This window comes from Hirundo rustica, chromosome 1 (genome assembly GCF_015227805.2).
Source record: "Hirundo rustica isolate bHirRus1 chromosome 1, bHirRus1.pri.v3, whole genome shotgun sequence".
Classification (NCBI taxonomy): domain Eukaryota; kingdom Metazoa; phylum Chordata; class Aves; order Passeriformes; family Hirundinidae; genus Hirundo; species Hirundo rustica.
Genome location: NC_053450.1, coordinates 85652623 through 85673957, shown reverse-complemented (window position 1 = coordinate 85673957; position 21335 = coordinate 85652623). Strand labels below are relative to the sequence as shown.

Here is a 21335-nt window from a genome sequence, read left to right as displayed (position 1 = left end):
AATTTTTTTATGATTATTACTGCTTAAGAAGTAAAAAATTATTGTTGGAGGTTCTTCGTTGTTTCTCATACTCAGTCCAAAGCTGTTGATGTCACTGGAAAGTTTCCAATTTAAAGCATGAATTGAGTTGCTCTTTTACAGTTATATTTTTATTGAGAAAAAAAACCAGAAGGCAAAATACCTGTGAAGACTGAAATTATCTCAGTGGAAGTACATTTGGGTAAATAAGAATAATGAAGTTCTTAATGAAGCCCCAAAAGGGCTCTCAATAATTCAAGTGAGCTCTTGCAAAGGGTTTTTTTTACTGGTCTGGGAAGAAGAGAGGAATGTAGCGCTCACTCCTGCACTTCATAATACAACCCTCTTGAATGCCAAAACAACAGAAGAGAACAGAGATATTGTCTGTCTTTTGACAGTGTAATGCTGGCACCTTAAACAGCCATCCACATGGATGCTGTTGGCTCACTAGAGATAGGTTCTGCGCTGAAGGACTCACAGACCAAATAGGTAAGATAAAATGCAATAAAATAAAACCAATCTTCTTACCCCTGTTTTATGGGTAGGAAACAGAGCTCTGAAGAAATTAAGTGCCTTGCTGCTCAAAGCCATACAGGAAATCAGTGTCAGAGGAAACAAATTCAAACCCTAGTGTCATGGTAGTTCCTTCCTCTTGATACGACTTTGACCATCAGGGCTGCTTTCAATTAAGCTTTTTATTGAGGACATCTCTTTCCAGCCATGCAATTTTTTTATTACATATCCCACATGGTGGACCTGTGGAATTACAAGTGTCTCCAACCAGGTTCTTTACTGTGTTTTATGAACCTTAATGAGCCCCCCCACGGAAAGCCAAAATACCTACATGGAGGGGGTAGGGAGCAGGGAAGCAGAAATAGCAGCATTGTGTGCAGCTTCTAGTGTGCGGTCCAGGCTCATGGAGTGGTGTGTAAACAATCCCATTTGCCACGTTTAAGGACAGGCACAATTTTAGGAAATCCAAACACCCTGTTAGCCTACTGACCTCCAGATAACCTGCTTCAGCAACAATGAAACATACAGTGCGCTGGGAAGGTGGAGGGGCAACGCTGGGAAGATGCTTTGGTGCCATAGGAAATGGGCCAAGGAAAACTCTGTCATCATTTTGATGTTTGTTTGATGAGTCTGTAAAAGGAGAAGAGTATCAGCTTGCTAAAAAACCTGTTTTCTGACAGGGATTTGCAGTGAATTTTTCTGCCCTAGCAGCACCAGCTAAGTGGGGCTGCCTCCACTTGCCTTGATCCTCTTACCTGAGAGTTTTGCTTTTCCACAAACCAAGGTGAAATGTGAGCCAAAGAAAGAGTAGCTCCATAGTGACCACAGCTTTTCAACCTGAAGGCACAGAGGGAGTGTGCAAATGAAGCTTTTCTGCTTTAGATGTATAGTCTCAGTGTGGATTTTGTAATTCATACCAGGAGACATCAGAAACGTAAGCACAGACACAGAATTGAAAGTGAAGGGGAAATTAGGCTCAAAAGCAGGAATGGGTGTGGTTTGCATGGCCATTTGACAGCAGCATACTTTCAGTAAGCAGCTGACTGTAAAAATACCTTCAGTTCACCTTGCCTAGGTCTCTTTTTCCTGTGCACAGTCAGGTGTTGATCACACTGTCACTAAATCCTCTCTGTGCAGGAAGGGCTGGGAAGGGAGGTTACGCAGTGAGGATGCACTACCATTTGCATTTTTCACCTAGGAATGCTGTCTGCTTGCATCTTTTGAAGTGCTTTCTCGGCTAATTCAACTGTCCCCACCCTTTAGCTGGTCTACTGCTCAGAAATCTACGTTGAAGTGTCTTGCCCAGTGACGATGCAGAGGACAGAAGGGATGTTTCTTCATTTTCTCTAACCAGCATCACTTTTAGCTGCTGAGAATGGCTCTAGTGATCAAAAGGATACTGCATATATCAGTATTTTAACTAGTTACATTTGTATGTGTTTTTAAAGCCTGGACTTGCTGGGAAAACTGAGGAGAAAGAAAGACTTTTATAGCTGCATCAGCTTTGTGGTGGAATATGAAGGAACCTAGAAGAGCACTGTTAGATGGTCTTGCCGCAGCACTGAGTGAAGAGAAACACAGTCAGGCTACATGGAATATTTTAATTGCAAGCCTGCCTCTATTCAATCTTTTGAAAAAATCACTTTACTCTTTCTCCTCCCAGTCCTTGCTTGTGACATCCTGGAGCTTTGTTGCACCCAGCACTTGGGTAAACAAAATCTCTGCACGTGGTTCATGTAGGAATAGCAACAGCCTCGAGTACAGTATTGTAAGAGCAAGAGATTTTGTTCTTTATCACCTTGTTACATTGGTCCTGCAAGCCTAGCCATAAAAAGCACCTTGTAACCATACCTAATATCCAATATGTCTGCAGCAAAACACATTTTTCGTGTATCGAATCTGTGCACGACAGAGAAAGAATGCCTTGGAACGGGAAGAAAGACGGAACATTGAGCTCTAGGAAAACTCAAAGGAACATTTTATTGTAACATTTATAATAGAAGTTGGGGGGTTTAGTTTTGCCTCAAGGTGTAACTTGCTCATAAAGTTCTGGAAAACCTGCTGTGTATAAGAACCCTGGCCTATGATGTCAGAATTCATTATGCTCACAGGAGCTATTTACAGCCTTGTAAAGTTGTAGACAAGGAAATTGTTGCTGAAATATTGTTTCAAAAGTTTAAAGGTAATCATTCAACTGATGTATACACCTCAGCTATTGAACAAATCTTTTAAACTGTTCCTGTAAACTGAAAAATCGTATGGCTTCGGTTGCAAACATCCACTCATGTTTCTTCATATGTGCTGGGTATAGAGTTATATGTATATATGTACAAGGGTAGCTATGAGATATTTATTTTTATGCAAAACTTATCTGCTAGCTTATGAATTAAGCATATGTATAAGGTGTTCAGAAATAAGAAAACTGATATCACTTTTCACCGCCCTCTTTCCACTCTCCATTCAGACACTTAAAAAAAAAAAAAATCAAATCAAGAAAAGAAGGACAGCAAAGAATTAAACCCAGAAATGAACAAACGTATTTTCAGCTTTCTATCTCTAAAGGTATTTTATCAAAGAGACTGAAGCATTAATTGAAATACGTATTTCTTAACAGAACAACTGTGGATGCATGAAGCCCCATGTAGGATCAAGCAGGATTTGGTGCAAAAGTGCTGGTCAGTATAATGTGTCAGGAGAGTCTGCAGGAACCACTTGAGAAAGCAGTAAGTCTGTGTCTGCTACAACCAGGACTGGCACTGCTGTGTTTAAAACTGAAGGAGAAAAACTGTTGACTGTAGAGTATGCTCTGTTTCATTTGATTGTTGCATGCTGTTTTATTCTTTGGCTCTAAGCATTTTAATTGCTGCTATAGTGATTTTTCCGTCACCCTGGACAGGCTTTGTGACCAGATGTTATTTGTCAGTTGTCCCACAGTAGCTGGCAATAATATAACTACAGAAATATAGAAAAATATGCTTAGCACTGGGGATTAATAGCCAATCCAAGCATTTTCCTACTGAATAATGTTTTTTCAAATATTTCTTCTCACAGCAGTCCGAATTATTTTCTAGCTCTGGATGAGGTAACTTCCCAAACATTCCAGTTATATTTATTTATTTTTTTTTGCACTTGTCAACTACTTCAAACTCCACCCCACTCCTGTTTGCAAGGCCAGTTGAACACTCTCTCGTGGTGGTTTCATGGGGAACCAGCTCACAGCCTCAGAAATGGATTTCTCACCCAATGGCAAGAGCCCAAAAACAACCCCACCACTTCCACTTTTTCAATGGGCCTGCATTGTTCCAATTGCACTGAGATATGACTACTGATTAATTGTGCCGTATCAAAACATGCAAAATGGAGGAAAGCTGTAAGCTTTCTTCTATTTTTTTTTTTTTTTCCCTGCTTTTACTCATGTTCACAGTAAAATTTCCGTTGGCTTCAATAAGCTCTGTACACCAGACTGGCACTAACACAGTTTCATTAACTTATCTGAATTACTCCTTGTTTATTGCAGTGGAAGTGAGAGGAAAATCAAGGCCAATGGGATAAGAAACAATCCTATTATCCTGTCCATCAAGATTGCTCTGGTTTTAGAACTGAGGTTTAGTTTTATCGTCGACTTTTTTGGTCACATAATCTTTTACACTTTTCCTTGCTATCCACAGCCATTTTGTTAAGTTCACTTTTGTCTCAGTCTTTGAACTCTCCTGCCCTCCTTCTGCTGCTGGGCTGCCTTTTTCACCAGATCTACCCAGGGGCAGCTGACAATTTGTCAGCAAGTCAGGGTACTTAGTGGTCCACTCAGATGGCAACAGAAAACAAATGTCTAGATAATGGTCCTCCAGATCTGAGAATTCCTCTGTGCCATCAAAACAAGAAAGACCCAAAAGGCAGCAGAATGCACGGAGAAGATGATCAAGGCACAAACCAGCCAAATTTCTATCACCTCCCTCCAACCCTGTAAGCCGAAGGCATCACCCATTCACTTACATGGCACATACTTATGTTGCCACATCTTATTCAGCTGTAGCAGAGATCACCAATGCATCCATTGTGCCAGACAAATGCAGTGATATCAGACCTACCTCATGCACAAATACCATTTGCAAAATGGGAGGGCTAAGATTTCACTTCGATGTTGGTCGCCCTGACATTACTCTGGAGTTCTGTTGGAACTGGAATGAGCCACAGCTGAGGGGAACATCACGGAAAGAAAGATAATTGTACATGGCACTTGTTCCTTTAACACACAGCCCGTCAGGACTGCACTTGCTGATGAGTTTGTGCAAGTGCTTTAGGTCCGTGCTATATGTATGCCTGTATAAAGATACAAAGGTGAAAGTTGTGTGTGCATGCAAACCTGTGTTTATACCAATATATATAAAATCTTTTATGGTTTTCCATTTAGGAACTAAGTAATTGATAACAATCCTATTGCTCCTAACGTTCAGCTGGGCTAGGTCCAGACTCTGAGAAGAAATAACTTTAAGAAAAGTTAGAGATGACTTGAAAAGACAATCATTGATACACAATCTGGATGTGCACAGATATCACCACATTTCTACACCCAAATATCCTGGTGAGACAAATGTACCAGAGTGCTACAAGTGCTCAACTTTTTAAAGAAAATGACATACCTTTACCCTCAGCACCAGATTCGTATTTCTATGTGAAGCTTAGAGACTTTGAACTTGCTACCTCCTGTGAGCCAATTTCCACTTGGATCCACACTGCAGATTTCAAGTGTTGGAATAAGTTATGCTTTGGAGAATAAATTAGTTACTGGCAAGACAACTTTGGCTACAGATTCATCTCCCAATCAGTTGCTTCACTAACATTCTTCTAGCTGGGAGAAAAGGCCATGTCCTCTTCCTCTTGGGTCTGGTGTTTCTTGGAGAGAATTTGTAATAAGATTCAATCTGGAGTGCAAAAGATGTAATGTTTTCTGTTAAACAGATATGCTCCTGGTCTATCAAGGCCCATGGGATTCCTTTTCTTTTCTTTTCTTTTCTTTTCTTTTCTTTTCTTTTCTTTTCTTTTCTTTTCTTTTCTTTTCTTTTCTTTTCTTTTCTTTTCTTTTTTTCTTTTCTTTCCTTTTCTTTCCTTTCGTTTTCTTTTGTTTTCTTTTCTTTTCTTTTGTTTTCTTGTGTTTTCTTTTCTTTTCTTTCTTTTTTCTTTTCTTTTCTTTTCTCTTTTCTTTTCTTTTCTTTTCTTTTCTTTTCTTTTCTTTTCTTTTCTTTTCTTTTCTTTTCTTTTCTTTTCTTTTCTTTTTCATGAGAACAAAGAGTGGAAGAGTTAGTAGTACAAGAGGGGAGGAAAAAGCCTAACTAAAATTAAGCAGTATTTGAATAGCTGAATTTGAATAAATACAGGACTTTCTATCCTCTGTACCACGAGAAGCAGATGAGCTGCCCTCCCTGGGGGAAATCTCTACCTCTCATCCTCTTCACGACTGTTGTTTCACTTATTTCTTGTCTCTCTCTTAGATGTCTCCAGAGCCTCCAAGCCAGTATGTCTGATCTGTTGAAATAATCAGATGCATAGTTAGCCATAAGACACTTCAGCTAATGTCTTCCCAGAATGCAGGAAACTAAGCCTCTATCCCATGAAGATGCACACTGTTGTTCCAATGCAGAGCCTCTGGAAAAGCGGGGACAGATCAGTTTTCATGTGCAGCCTGAATAAGACACTCCACAGAGTCTCCCTCACCGTGTATTTGTTGTGCTCCAAGAATATCTGTCACTTCCCACGGCACACTGTAGCTTCATTGCCCTGGGGCTGGACACACAGCTGGGAGAGGACTCCTGAACATAGTGAGTATAGAATGTGTTTCCTTGGACGTGGCTTGGGAAGTGCTGTGATGAGATCCAGAAAGATGTAAACTCCCAGAGCATTAATTTGCTCTCCTGTGCATTATATGGTGTTTCTGGGTGACAGCTGGAGCAGGAGCCAGGTTCTGACCACAAGAGCTATCCCTCCATCCTGAGGTCTGCTGGCCAGACCTCCTTCCCACACCTCTGCCCACTTCCTTGTGTCACTGAGCCTGACGTGTTCCCTCTGCCAGCACACTTGTGGGTGCCCACCTCACTGCCTTTGTCTGCCTCCACAGCAGCTCTCTTCTGGGCAGATCCTGCTTTGCTTCTGGGGAGGTCTGTCTTCCTCATCTGCGGGCTCCCTCATCAGCAGCCCTCAACCTGGGTGGGAAGATGAAAGTATTTTCTTTTCATTTCTTTTCTTTTCGTGAAGAAGAATGAGGACAAGAGAAAGGAAATAAAGAAAAGCTAAAGAAAAGTCATCCCTCAAATCCATCTTATCCTATTTTTATTTGCCTTTTTGTTTTTCTGAAGACTGAAGACAAAGAAGAGAAGGGAATTGAACTATATCTAGTGCTGGAAGAGATCCATTTCTTTGCATGTCACATGCAGCTTTAAAGGCTGTTTGGGTTTGCAGAAGAGGAATAGTAAAACGCCTTCATGACTTCATCCACTTGGGCATTTTTCTACCTCTTCTCTGGTGCCATTCAAATGGCTTTTCTCAACTAAGCAGTCACAGGCGTTTTTTCCTTCAAGCCAGAGCCGGTGCCAAGCCGCCCTTGAGAGACCTTGGGGAAGAAGCAGCCTGTGCCCAGGCCACACACTGCCCAGGGTGTCTGGCATCCTGGGTCCCCCTTTGGCGATGGCAGAGAGAGCCCCAGGCTCCCCGTTCACTGCCCAGACTCAGACGTTTATTTGGGTCCGCATAACCAGCGTCATTCCTCCCAACAAATCTCACCCTTCCTCTCCCTTCGGTCCAAACAATAAAAACTTCTCTCGAAGTTTTAATAAAGACGAACATGTCGTGATGTCAGCCTCCTGTTTAAAAGGCAGAGCAGGTCTTTAAAGCTGAGGAAATTACTCTGCCCTGGGACAAATCCGAGGCGAGAGTTTTCGCTTCTGGAGTGATGCGGGATGTTTAAACCCAGCCTGGCGGCGGGGAGGACCGGGACCCGGGTGGGCACCGCCCCCCTCCTCCTGTCAGCTTGGGAATTTATTTTCGTGGCAAGAAGCAGGCATGGCTGGCGTTATCGGTAGGGATGACGTGAGAGCCAAACAAAGGGGGCCTTTGAAATCGGAGGGGTCCCCCCTTCTTCCTCTCCACGCAGTGGCGTAATTCATCTGAAGAGGGGGCGGAAAGGATGGATGCAGATGTCTCTTTAGAACTGGACGGCTCGGGAGCTGTTGCGGGAAGGCGCCCAGCGGGGACGAGGCTGGGAGCAGTGGGCTGGGGGTGGCGGGGGTCCCCGGGAGCCTGTCCCGGCAGGTGAGGGACTCCGAGCCCCCATTCCCAGGATCCCAGCGCCACCCAGCGGAGAGGCCGGGCCGCCGCCGCGGGGCCGGGGGTCCCCTCCCGGGGCACATCGGTTGTCCCGGTGGTCCCCCGGGCCCTCCCTCGTCGCCCGGACACGCTGCGGGGAGGACGTGCACGGCTTGCAAGGACATCGTTTTAAAGCCTCGCTTTGTATTTTCGGGTTTTTTGCTCCTCTGCTGCGGTGGAGGAGCTGGATCTGCCAAGCTGAAAAACTTTAATGGATTTGGGAAAACAAGCAAGAATTGGTGTAAATGGTGTGGCAGTGAAAGTTAAAAAAGATAATAATAATTTTTTTAAAAAAAGGAAAAATAAATCATGAAGAGGGGTTTTTTGGCCGGGACTACATGATCCCGAGAGGTCAGTGGTATCGTTTTGACGTTGATTATGTAGCTGTTCTGGTCTCAAGTCGGCTCCCCTCCCCTCCCGGCGTGGTGTGCGAGGATTGTATTTGAAAGGGAGGAAGCAGATACCGAAAGTGATGGCTGATGAATTGTCTAAACCCTTCAGGGACATTTCGTGCGGGGTCTCGAAGGCAGCTCATCAATAAAAGCCTCCCGGATGGAGGAGGAAAAGCGAGAAAGGGTGATGGGAGTGGGGGGACACGGACCCCGGAGACACAATTGCTCCCCCTTCCCCTTTGATCTGGCGGGGGATCGTAGCAGACACAGGGCTTTGGAGGTATCCGTGTAAAAAGGTGTGTACGGACAGGGTAGAGGCGGGGAGATAAAGCCTATAAGCCCACATAAAAAAAAAAAAAAAAAAAAAAAAAAAAAAAAAAAAAAAAAAAAAAAAAAAAAAATTTACGGTTTCCTACTCCCGCACCTCCACCCGGCCCTACTGAGGGTCGCCGAGGCGGGAGGTAGCGGGACCGCGGCCGCAGCAGCCGTGCACGGCCCTGGCAGGCTCGCTCCTGAGGTGCGATCTTGGATTATTACTTTTTTCCAAACTATGTTCGTAAATCATGTAATAATCCGGCACTCAGTAACTCTGCCCTACCTTTGAGTGGGTCGTTACGTTTTATGGGCTTTACTTAAAAATTAATGCAAACCTCTCACGAGAGGAGAGGGGGCTACGGAGGGGGAGGCTGCGAGGAGGCAAGGAGAGAGCGGGGAAAGCTGCTCCTGATTAGCGCCTTCCCCGGCAGCGGGGCCGGGGCTGCGGGCACAGCGGCGATGCGGGTGAGGGGCGCGCAGCGTCGCCCGCCGGGGCAGCCGCGGTGGCTGCGCGCATCGCTCCGAGCCCTCCTTCCTCCGAAACTGAAACACCCTCGCACCCCCTCCCGAGCTGCCGATACCCCTGCCGTCCCAGCCGCCCCCGAGGGCTCCCCCCGCGCTGCCCACCCGGCGAGCCCCGCTGCCTGGCGCCGGGGGCGTCCCGCGGAGCTTTCCACGCGGGTTTCTGCGGGAAGAGGATGCCGTCCCGCCGGGGGCGGCGGCGGCCGGAGGGCTCGGGGTGAGGGGGGAGTTCCTGGAGGGGCGGCGTGGAGCAGGGAGAAAAGCGCAAGTCTCCGCCAGGGCCGGGGGCACCTCTGGCTCCTTCGCCCCACCGAAACTATTTGTCTACCGCAAATGGTATGGAAAGTAATTAAGGTCGGCGCACGTATGAAAATTATTGACAATGTGTAAAGTTAGAAATCTCATTTGATCGGAATGTAAACTTGGGCGGGGGAGAAGCCAGTCAAAAAGGTGCCGTGTGTTCAGATCTCGGGCCAAAGCGTGTTTGCCCTTATTGGCGGCTGTCAACGGGGTATGCAGAGCGGGATCGGGAGGCGGGGGGGCTTTTCCTACAGCCTCGCAGAGATACGATGAATCCCTGCAAGGGCTTCTGCTAACATTTTTTGCACTGGCGCTGCTGGCGCTTGGGCGACTTTTACCGCTGAGAACCGATCAGGATGTGAAGGAGTGGAGGGTATCGGATCCTACACCCGTGTCTTTTGCAGCCCTCCCACGGAGGTCTGTCTGTCCCGGGAGCCGGGTAGAGCCTCCACCTGCCCGGAGCCGCCTGCTCTGCTGCCGCCGCCCTGCCGCCCGCGCTGCGCCGGGACCTCACCTCTCCTGTGATCTCGAAACATCCCGCTTCTTATTTTACCCCGCGCCTGTCACGTTTTATTTACACCGACAGAGGATGCTCGGAGACAAAAGAGTATTTTTTTTTTTTCTACGTCAAAGATGTTTTATATTTTTGGAAGGGTTGTGTTTCCTTTTAAAGAGGTGACCTATATCCTGACCGCTGTAGGGGGTTTATTTTGATGCTCCGGGAAGTTCAGTTGGAGCTGTGCAGAGATGGGAGGGGAGCAAATCTTTAACATTGTTGTCATCTGGTATAGGAAACGCAAAGTGTACGCACAAAAACACTGGGTGGAAGCGCTCCGGGGCTGACACAAACCCCGCGCTGTTACTACACGGGGAGCGTATCTCTGCACAGGTTTATTCGCCGCGATGTCCACGCAGCTCGGGCCGCCTGTCAAACACCCGTGGTATCTGCAGGGCGGCCAGTCGGAGCCCCTGCTTTACCCCGCATCTGGGTAAAGCAGACCCTTTACCCCCTTTCTCTCGTGTCCCACTGTGCCAGGACCGCGAGGAAAGCACAGAAGGGTGTGCGGGACAGATTGCCCGCGGGGGCCCGGCAGACCACCGGCGGGACCCCTGACACGGCCCCGCAGCTTGGTGGAATTCGTCTGGGCTGAACCCTGGGTTTAGGGAGCTCAGGCAGAGCGCGAGCACCTCAGATTCGCAGGGTGTCTGTCTGTCTGCCTGCCACGGCTCCCGGGCAGTGACGAGGCTGGGGTGGGATGCAGGGGATGCAGGTAGTTTTGGAGGGGGAGAGCTCGGGGTTTAACAATGCAATAAAATCTTAGGCTTAGGTATCCCCCGGAAAGTCTAAACGCTTAGAAACCCCTTTCAGCCCGCTGAAGAGACCAAATGCCTGTGAAGCAGGACCTGTCCGAAGGGGGAGGATGGGATGGGCGGCGGGGGGCGGATATTTCTCGTCCCCGGTGTTCAATGCTCGCATTTCCCCTCCGCGGGGTCCTCCGGCCCCTGAGGCCTGCGGAGTCCCAGCTCCCTGCGGGACGCCCCCAGCAGCCAGGGTCCTACGGGTCCGGCGTGGGAGAGTTGAGTAGAAACACTTCTCCCACCTGCTGAGGCCGATTTTCCCCTGTAACCCACTTCCCTAAAGGCAGACATATTCCGCTCTTCGGCTGGCTCCTCGCCCAAACTTTGTTTCTCTGGTCTTTCTCTCCGTCCTCGGGCACTGGACAAAGCTGCCCCGGCCCTGAGAGTTGTCTACCAGGGAGGAAAGGGAAAGGTGCAGCCCTACGGTTTTATGATCACCACATTCCTCTAGGTGTCCTGTGCCAGGCTTAGCTTTCTGCCTCATTCAGACGCTGATGAAAAATTTCTTAAGGTATCTTCTCGGAAAGCCAGGCCAACCCAGGTGGCGATGCCCCAGGTGATCCCCTGTAAAATGCTACGAGACGTGCCGGCTCTGTGCAAGGAGCGTGTCTGGTGATGATTTTGGAGTCGGGCTGGTGTTTTGGGGTTTTTTTTTCCCACACTGGAAAAGGCAGTGCATTTACGCTGTCTGCCCTTGAGGTGAGAGGCGTCTCAACCCCTCGGATTGTCGTGATCATCTCCCCCCCCTTTTTTTTTTTTTTTTTTTTTTTTTTTTTTTTTTTTTTTTTTTGCTTCGGGAAAGGAGGGAGAGACCTACTCTTCAAAAGGAGCTGGGAAGAAGGGTCCCGATGTCAGCCTTCGGGGAGACTTCTATAAAAAGTCACGCCTGCTGCCCATTGCGTATGCAAAGCAAAAAAAAAAAAAAAAAAAGGAAGGGGGGGGCGTTAAAAAAAAAGCGGAAAACCTCTCTAAACAAACATCGGGATCGCACGGCTACTGCCAGAGGTCCCGAGATGTCAAGAGGTCCCGGGAGCAGCACAAAGGACGGGACAAGACCGCTGAGAGTCCCTTCCCATCCTGGCCTTTCTGCTCCCTCCGCCGCAGTGGGATTGCCCCCCTCCATACCCTCCAGGTGGTCGCCCCGCGCCGCCGGGGCCGGGAATTGGGTGCTGCACTGCGGCCGCAAGGCTCCTTCCAGCTCGTTAAAATGCCCGCATGCCCCTCATGCGGAAAGGGATCTCTGTCAGTCGCTGGAGATCGAGATCTAAATCCAGGCACCCTGAAACTGACAGTTGGAGGAAAATCCTCCAGGGCTTAAGGAAACGCACTTTTACAATACTGGAGGGATTTGTTTAAGTTTCAGTCTCGGCTTTAATTGAAAAAACGCTTCTCATCTGCAGAACCTCAGAGGAGAGGAAAGAGCCTGAAGCACGCAGTTAAAAAAAAAAAAAAAAAAAAAAAAAAAAAGGGAGGAAAAGAACAGAAAAAGAACAAAAAAAAAAAAAAAGGGGGGGGGGGAAGGACTCCAACATAACCGTAAACATTTATCTTTCATATTTGTCTTCCATTTTCTTTACTGGTTTAGTCTAACTTATTTCATTTAGCTCACGAAGTAGAGGGGACTGTGTTATGAACATGAAACTGAAACCGCAATAATGAAGAGATTTCCTAGAATAAAAACTATGATTATACAACAACATCTGAGTAACCAAATCTGCCAAAAAGTTTAATTTCCGTACACTTTGGTAAAACAAACCAGTTGTGCTCCGAAAGTAGGATCAGCTCAGAAATGGATACACCAACCAAAATAAACATCTCCACAAAACAGCAAATGCACTTCTGTTTAATCATAGGCAATTTAAATCATCTTTTAAAGTATCAGGATCATGTCTTGGAGACTTTTTAACGCTGTGTTTCGCACAAGTATCTGCTGCGAAGAGGAGGACGTTGCTAACAAGTAGAAGATGGAACGCGTTAGCCCCGGTTCTCGTATCAGAGCTGTGTCAGGTCAGGATTGAAGCCAACACGCGGCTCTGCCACCGGGCTGCCTTTCCCTGCTTTCCTTCACTGTCTGTCCCGTCTCGCACCGCCGAGAAAACCAATGACACCCTGGTGCATCGCGACATCTTGAGCTGGGAGTAAAAGATTATTCCCGCCGGACCAAAGGTAATCATCAAAACGAGCGGTCTGAACCAGGGGCAGGTTAGGGTGGTTTACAGGCAACGATCCTCCCCCCCGCCCCCCGCCTTTAATTCCTTTGGTCTCCTGAAGATCGCAGAGATTACTAGGACGCGTCATCCAAAGATGACATTTAGACAGACATCCCGCCGAGGAAGGTGAGAAAGCACCCTCGCTCGCCTATCTAGAGCAAGGAAAGATGTTTGTATAGAAAAACATTGATTAAAAAAAAAAAAAAAAAAGAGAGAGCAGAAAAAGAAGAAAGAAGAAGAAGAAAATTTAATTCTGTGTATCTATCTGTCTATCTGGTCTATCTGTCTGTCTCCTTGTCTTTTTTTTTTTTATTATTATTATAGGAACAATTTAAATCGATGCCTTAGGAAAGGTAAACATGGTCTATGGACGGAGCGATTATTTTTTCTATTAAAAATGTGTCGTAAACATTGCCGGGCTTGGTAGTGTTTTTCTTAGCTTATCCTCAGATACAATCAAGCCATTTTCGGACACATTCCCATGTATGTAGCACTGGTGATCTGGAGGAAGCTGTCGACGCCTGTTCAGTTAATTTAGGTTTTCTTTGTCTAATTACTGTGGAGCTTAGGGAAAAGGAGCTGGGCTCAGGGCAGTAAACTGACACTTGGGCTCTGTGTGTGGTATCCAGGCAGAGTTTGATGGAAAAAGCCTGCTTCCACTCAACTGCAGGTCACTGTCTGGGACCAGCCCCACCCCCTCCCTGCCCGTACCCACCAGCGAGCTCTCAGCACGGAGCTGCACTGGAGACAGACGGACACACAGACACACACAGAGCACTGCAGGCACGCTGCTGACACGGCGTCCCGTTCTGCCCGCGTCCTTCCCACCCCCGTTCCTTTGCTCCAGCATCCCTGTCTGCTCTGCCTCTTGTGCTGCCGCCGTCCTCCTCGGGTCTCCAGTTTGATTCTGGAGCCTCCTCCATCATTCGTGAGCAGGCCTGTGCCTCCGCCGGCCCCGCTCCTCCCTGCCCCCTCCCGCCATCGGCGTCTCCCAGAACGCATGAGCCACCCGCTCCACCGGGGGAACGTCCCCGGGGCGTGGAGCGAGGGAGCATCCCTGCTCCTCGGACTCTACCCCTGCTGCTCTATGAAATGAATGACACTTTATAGGGCCATGGGAGGTGGCAAGGGGTAGCGAAAAGTCTTATAAAACAAATGTCTTGCCGGCTTGAGGGGCAGTAAACAGCGTTGCCTCGGGCTCCGTAGGGTGGGCGATCCCCTCACACCCGTCTACTCCCGCGCCCGACCTCATCGGCGCCCGTGTGTCCCGGGGCGCACCGGAGGAACCCGGGGCTGGCAGCTGCTCGCCTCGCCCCGGGGCCGTGTAGGGAGCAGAGGGCAAAGCGGTGCCTGTGGGGCCGAGGGAACCCCGGGAAGGCGGTAAACGGGACTGGTGTTAGTCCGGCAGCGGGAACCAGCCTAGGATGGTGCCGCAGCAGCGGCAGCAGCAGCAGCAGCAGCAGCAGCAGCAGAAGCAGCAGCGCCTCTTGCCCAGATGACGGGTGGACAGAGGCCAGCTGGAAAAAGGGTGGTCTCTCTACCCCCTCTAGCTCCCCTTCTCCCTCTCTCTATCTCTGCTGATTTCTCGGCCGGATTTAGGAGGGTCTGCAGGGAAAGGGAAAAAAAAATAATAGAAAGATTGAAGGAACTGATAGGATATCGCGCTGAGTCTTTTACTAAAAAAAAAATAAAGAATAAAGTATATGTGAAAGAGCAACAGTGCGGAAGAGATTGGGGGGCGGGGGGCAGGCTCTTGCGCTTCCTCTCCATGCCGGATTAGGCAGCGGGATGGTCCCCAGGTGGGGGGCAGAGGAGGAAGCGGAGCGGCGCTGAGCGGAGCCTCCGCGGGCGGCGCGGCGCAGGGAGGGAGGGGGCCGGACCAGGGCCGGGGCCGGGGCCGGGGCTGGGCCGGTCCATCCCGCCCAGTGCCTGGCTCCGGCGGAAAGCAGAGGAGCCATTGCGCAAGGGACCGTGGGGAGGGATGCGCAGGGCGCTGCCGCTGCCCCACCGCCGCCCGCCGCGCTGAGGAGGTGCCCGGAGGATAGCGGATCCCACCGCACCCCCCCTTCTCTCCCCCTTCAGGGCACCCCCCGCCCCGGTACCCACCCCGCCCGGCTCCCCCCCTTCCCTCCCAGCCTCACCCCACCCTGCCCCATTCCCCTCCCTCCGCCAGATGACCACCGAGAGCGGGCAGCAGCGGCTGGAGCCCCCCGTCCCTCTCCGCTCCTGCAGCCCGGCTCCCGGAGCTCTCCAGATGAGCCGGCCGCCCTCCTCCGCCCTGGAGACCTCCACCTCCTCTTCCTCCACCTCCACCTCCTCCTCCTCCTCCTCGGCGGCGGCGGCGTCCTCCAAGAGCAAGAAGGCCAGCTCGGGGCTGCGGCGGCCCGAGAAGCCCCCCTACTCCTACATCGCCCTCATCGTCATGGCCATCCAGAGCTCGCCCTCCAAGCGCCTGACCCTCAGCGAGATCTACCAGTTCCTGCAGGCCCGCTTCCCCTTCTTTCGCGGCTCCTACCAGGGCTGGAAGAACTCCGTGCGCCACAACCTCTCTCTCAACGAGTGCTTCATCAAGCTGCCCAAGGGCCTGGGCCGCCCGGGCAAGGGCCACTACTGGACCATCGACCCGGCCAGCGAGTTCATGTTCGAGGAGGGCTCCTTCCGACGGCGGCCCCGCGGTTTCAGGAGGAAATGCCAGGCGCTGAAGCCCATGTACCGCATGATGAACGGGCTGGGCTTCGGCCCCTCCATCCTCCCTCAGGGCTTCGACTTCCAGGCGCCCCCCGCCTCCCTCGCCTGCCACTCCAACGGCTACAACCTCGACATGATGCCCAACGCCATGGCCAGCGGCTACGAGGGACTCAGCGGCGGCCACCACGTCCCGCACATGTCTCCCAACCCCGGCTCGACCTACATGGCCAGCTGTCCGGTGACTGCCAACGGGGACTACGGCCCCGACAGCAGCAGCAGCCCCGTGCCCTCTTCGCCGGCCATGGCGAGCGCCATCGAGTGCCACTCGCCCTACACGAGCCCTTCGGCTCACTGGACAGCCTCGGGGGCCTCGCCCTACATAAAGCAGCAGGGCCTCCCCGCAGCCAACGCCGCCTCCTCCGGCATCCACTCCAGCGTGCCCTCCTACTCCCTGGAGCAGGGATACCTGCACCAGAGCCCCCGCGACGACCTCTCAGGTAGGGGCGCGGAGGGGCGGCGGGGGCGGCGGGGAGCGCGGCGCAGAAGGGGGGCGGTTCCGCCGGCGGCAAAGGTTTCGCACGGGGAACCTCGGACCGCCGCGGTGTCGGAAAAAAAGAGGCGCATTGTCTGAGAGAGGGAAAAAAAAAAACCAAAAAACACGCGTGGGTTGGAGCTGCTCTGTTTCGGGACAGGGGGGCTGTTTGAGGAGGGGCACGGCTGCGAGCATCCCTCCTGCTCGCCCAGCGCGGAGAAGGAGCGCTCCGAGGAAAGGCCGGCTTCGTCCCTGCTCCGTCCCGGTTCTCGCGTCCCCCTCCTGGTGCCGGCGACGTGTGCGCTGCGGCGGCAGCGGGGTTGGCCCCTCGGCCCCGGGCTGCGGCGTCACTGCGCGGGGAGCGCCGCCGGGCATCGCCGCCGCCTCGCTAAACCGCGCTCCGCGGAGACGCACCGCGGGAGCGATCAAATAAAAGCGTCAAGTATTATCCTCTAAACCGTACCGGGGGGGAAAAAGGGGGAATTAAAAAGACCATAAAACCCCCTCTAACACCAAACCACTCGCTTATCTTAAAAAATGTTAGAAAGATTAAAGCGGATGGAGTATATTTCTGCAACCGGAGGGAAAGGGTTTTCTGGGAGCTGTCTCCCACCCCCTCACCCCTTCCCCGGCCGGTGATTAGAGACAATGTCTGCTCAGAAAAATCCGAGCACAAAAATGGGTAAAAGATGTTGGGCTCTTACGGGGAATTTTTCCAAATAGCCCTTTTAAACGCGGGTCCCAGAGGTTAAGCAAACAAAGACAGTCTGGGCTGGACCACACCGAAGAGGATTTTAGCCTGACTTAACCCCTGTGAGAGCGGGGTCTTGTTCAATTTTATGGGAATTTCAACAAGTAACAAATACAGGCGACCCTCAGCTCTGCGTCCCCTCCCGCCCCCTCCCCGGGGGCCTGTCAATCATTCTCCTGTCCTTCTGCGAGCGCAGCCTGCCCTGGCCTCCCCACAGCCCGCTGTCGCCGCGGGCCGGGCAGCCGCCGGGCAAGACGCTTTGCCGTCCCCGCGGACGGGACGTAGGCTGTCAGGGGAGAACAAGCAGTTGCGAACTTTCCTCCCTTAAAAACAAAAGACCCAACCCCCTAAATAGCCCCGGTGTGCCTTCTGGGGGAGAGGGGACTGCGAAGCGGGGTCGCCGTCTTACCGGTGTTTGGGCGTAGCGGAGAGAGCGGACCAGATGCGTCCCCGGCTGGGCTCCTCTGTGCCCACGGGGCTTTGCTGCTGAGGTTTAAACCAACTTCTCGGAGCTATAGGGCGTCCTTCCACGTGCTTTTTAGAGCCGGGGCGAGAGGCCGGCGGGTTCACAAGGGCATCCCCCGCCGAACCACGTACCTTCTCCGTTAGGAATTTCTGCTTTGGTTTGTTGTTTTTGCATGGATTTTTGTTTTGCTTCGTTTTCCTTTCTCTGGATCTTTCCCCCCTCTGTTTGTTTTACTATTTGCGGCTGCACAGTCCGCCACGCGGGGCCCATGGGGCCACGCGTGGTGCAGGAGTGGGACTGGCTCGGGGAGCGGGGCTGGGAGGCAGCTGCCCCCTCCTCCTGCCTGACACCTGAGGTAAGAAAGCTGATTCCTGGAAGAGAAATTTTCATCCAGAAACAGACCAAGAATAACTCTACAAAATAAAAAGCAGAGGGAGAGACAGCAAGGGTTCTGGTCCTCCCGGAGTTCCAGCGCTCTTTCTGAGGCCGGAGAGGTTTAAATCCGAATTGTTTCTGTTCAACGACGGATACAGACGCATATGGACCGCTGGACGCTGTCTTAATGCCGACCACGAACGTCCGTTTCCAGCAGCTCAGATTAAATGCCAGCGCTTTGCAGAGCCGTGTTTCTCCGCTTATTTTCTGCAGCTTCAGTATATGGGCCCAAGACTTTAGTGCAAGCCATATCCTGTCCTTGATTACCTGAAAAAAAACCAAACCAAATTCTTTATTTGGTTTTATTTTATTTTATTTTATTTTATTTTAGTGGATCCAATCCTTATTTGTGCATGACATGTAAAATCGCTGTGGCATAAATATATCAAGAGTGAAAGGAGATGGAGGAAAAGGATCCGAGCTCTTTTATTTGTTCTTATAATCAGCAATAATCTTTCTCCTCCTGTCCCCGCAAAAGCAGTAGCAAGTGAAATTAGCCTTTCACTTTCTCTTAGTTAAATGCAAAGAAAATTCGGTGGCAATCGCTCTTGGTCGGTCGATAGTTCTCTACCCATGACAGCGTCAGGGACGGCTTAAAACCGTGAATTTATATCAGACCCTAGAATAAGAGAGGTAAAAATTGGAAACAGGAGGCTTGGTTCTGCTAAAAGGATTTTGAAGCTGGGGGGCGGGGGGAGCGGGATTTTTTTCGCAGACTATTAAATCCTGCTAAATGATTGAATCAGGATTGTAATAAAGTGCCCCAGTTTATGGTGAACATACCAGCAGGGTTATTAGAAAGCCGAGGAAATCCAGCGAAATAATCACTTTTATAAAGTGAGCTCTGCGGGGTGAAGGAGGGGACAATGCCGGAGGAGAGCGGGCTGTGCGCGCCGCCGGCCGACGCCGCCAAAGGGTTCGGCTCCGCCATCCTGAGGAAAACCGGGGACATTTCCCTCCTGATTTTTTTTTTTTTTTTTCCCCTATAGCCTCACTCTCCTGCTCTTTCTTTTGGTTGTTTTTTGTTGGTTTGTTTTGGGTTTTTTCCCTTTTAACATCTTTTTTTTTTTTTTTTTTTTTTTTTTTTCCTCCCTTGACCCTCGGTCATATTTGACAGGATCCCGCTAGCCGAGTTTGACACTCACACGCCGAACCAAAACCTTCTCTGACTCTACCCTGCGGGCCTTGCTCTGGCAATGCTCCCCTCCCAGCCGGATCCAGTAGGAAGCCTGCCAGACCAAGGATCCCAGCAGGGCTCGGTGCTGGGGGTGGGGTGACGTCTCCCATGCCGCCCCCGAAAGGCTGCCTTAGGCTGTGGGAAATTACAACGGGAATTTGCGAGGTCATTTACATGTCGGTGCCACGGATGTACTGGGCTTGTTGCTGTTGATGAACCGTGGGGTGTATCTCATGTTTATGAAAGCACACACGCGAAAAGGCTTGAACGCTCTTACACATACACACACATAAATAAATACATACTGTATCAACACACAAATGGATCCTGACTGGAATTCAACCTGCAGCCGCTCAACTCAAAAACAAAATCCTCCCAGGAACGGGGTAGGGAGCGGGAAGAGCGAGAAAAGATGGGAATCGGGTTCAAATGGCTGTGGTGCACGCAGGAAAACACGCAAGTGGCATCGTCTCCTCTTTCTCTCTCTCACACAAGCACAAAACACACATTCCCTCATCTACCCCCCACACAGAGGCTGAACTACCCCTCCACGCTGATAAGTACCCGGGCAGAGGCCAGACAGACAGCAGTGCGTGTGTGCCCACGCAGGAGGGATGCTCAGGGGTGTCCCTGATCCCGGGATGCGTCCGGCCACGTGTCCGTGGGCATCCAGCTCCGTATGCCTTGCTCTCCTCAGCCTGCATGTCCCACGGCTGTGTAGGCTACAATCTCCCCGCGGAGCAGGCTCGGGGGCTCGGGTGCAGCTCCGAGCAGACCTGCAGGCCATGTGGGGCTCCGGGGAATCCGCTTCCCCTCCTCGCTCGGGGCAATGGAACCCCCTGTCTCTCTGCCCCGCAGCAGGTCAGGCTCTGCCCCCGGGGGAGAGTTCAAGTCCTCTGCCAGGAAAGCCAAAGAGGAGTTACCAAACCTCGCAGGGGGAGCCGAGACGGGGGTAAGGGAGCGGTGTGCCAGCTCTGCGCAGGCAGCCTCACCTCCCTGCGGGTGAGGGAGGAAGGAGTGCTCCACCCGGGCAAAGCTCTCCGACTTCTGAGCAGCTCTTGTTATTTCCTTCTCTTGCAGTGGGACTGCCTCGCTACCAGCACCATCCCTCCCCGGTGTGTGACAGGAAAGATTTTGTCCTCAATTTTAATGGCATTTCTTCGTTTCACCCGTCCGCTAGTGGATCTTACTACCACCATCACCACCACCAAAGCGTCTGTCAAGACATCAAGCCCTGCGTGATGTGAAGACAGCGCCCCAACAGAGACAATCAGGCGTCACCGAACAGAGCCGAGGTGTAGACGGACCCACGCAGATTAAATATAATGCGCACTCTGATAGCATTGATAGTACACGAGTCACTTAGCGAATTTGCCTAAGGAAGCAGTGTTTTCGGTCCCACTCCACCCCCTGAAGGACACGTACGGCCGATATAATGCTCCAAAGGTCTTACTAAAAGAAAAACGCCTCGCGTGATGTTTTGGGTTAGGGGGGACGTAAGTGTCCTTGTGCCAAGTCTGACCACCTTAATCATAAACTGCCTTTCTGCGACCTCCTAAAGAACCGAGCTTTGGGAAAGGGAACAATTCGACATATTTTTATACGAGAAAGTGTCTTTGTATAAGAAAAATAAATGTCTCCGCACCTGCGAGGACTCCCCCTTCTGTTACTGCGTTAGCGGGAAATGTGCTTTTTTTGTTGTGTTCTCTCCCCGAGCCCCACCAAGGACACTTTGTATGGACTTCAGCACCTACCGATTGATATTATTAAAACAGTATTGTTTAGCCCTTTCGTGTATAGACTGTAAGAAACGTTCAATTTTTTTCTTCCAGTATTGCAGCAATACAACGTTTTGGTTTTTTTATTTTTACGAAAGTTGTTTTCTACCACAATATTTTTTAAAAAATATTTTAAATAAATCTCGTGTATACTCACACACTATTGCTTTAAAAGGAGAATATATTTGCACTTATGTATACTTTTTACAGTTTGCAAAAATATTTTGATGTAAAAATTTTTTTCCAATAAAATGTATATAACGACTATCGCTGGACAAGCACTTCCCCCCCCCCCCCCCCCCCCCCCCCCTTGGCTCTTTCTGAGAAAACTCTTCCCCCGCAGCATCCGAGAGAGCTAGAGATGCAACCCCAAATCCTCCAGTCACTGCAGGCGGAGGAGGGCAGCGAGAGATTGACCCGAGGAGGCCAGTGCCATGCTCTCTGGGCTGCACCTCCCACCCAGTTCCCACCCTCCTTTTCACCGCTGCTGGATAGACTTTGAAATAACCGAGGTTATTTGAGA

The 21335-nt window shown here is 50.5% G+C and overlaps 1 protein-coding gene across 1 annotated transcript; it reads left to right on the top strand.

Moving 5' to 3' along the window:
* Positions 1–15143: 15143 nt before the first annotated feature.
* FOXF2 (forkhead box F2) lies at positions 15144–20915 on the top strand. The gene is made up of 2 exons (XM_040073632.2): positions 15144–16170; positions 20115–20915. The coding sequence occupies exons 1-2, from the start codon at positions 15159–15161 to the stop codon at positions 20279–20281; spliced, it is 1179 nt and encodes a 392-aa protein (XP_039929566.1). The 5' UTR covers positions 15144–15158; the 3' UTR covers positions 20282–20915.
* Positions 20916–21335: the final 420 nt, after the last annotated feature.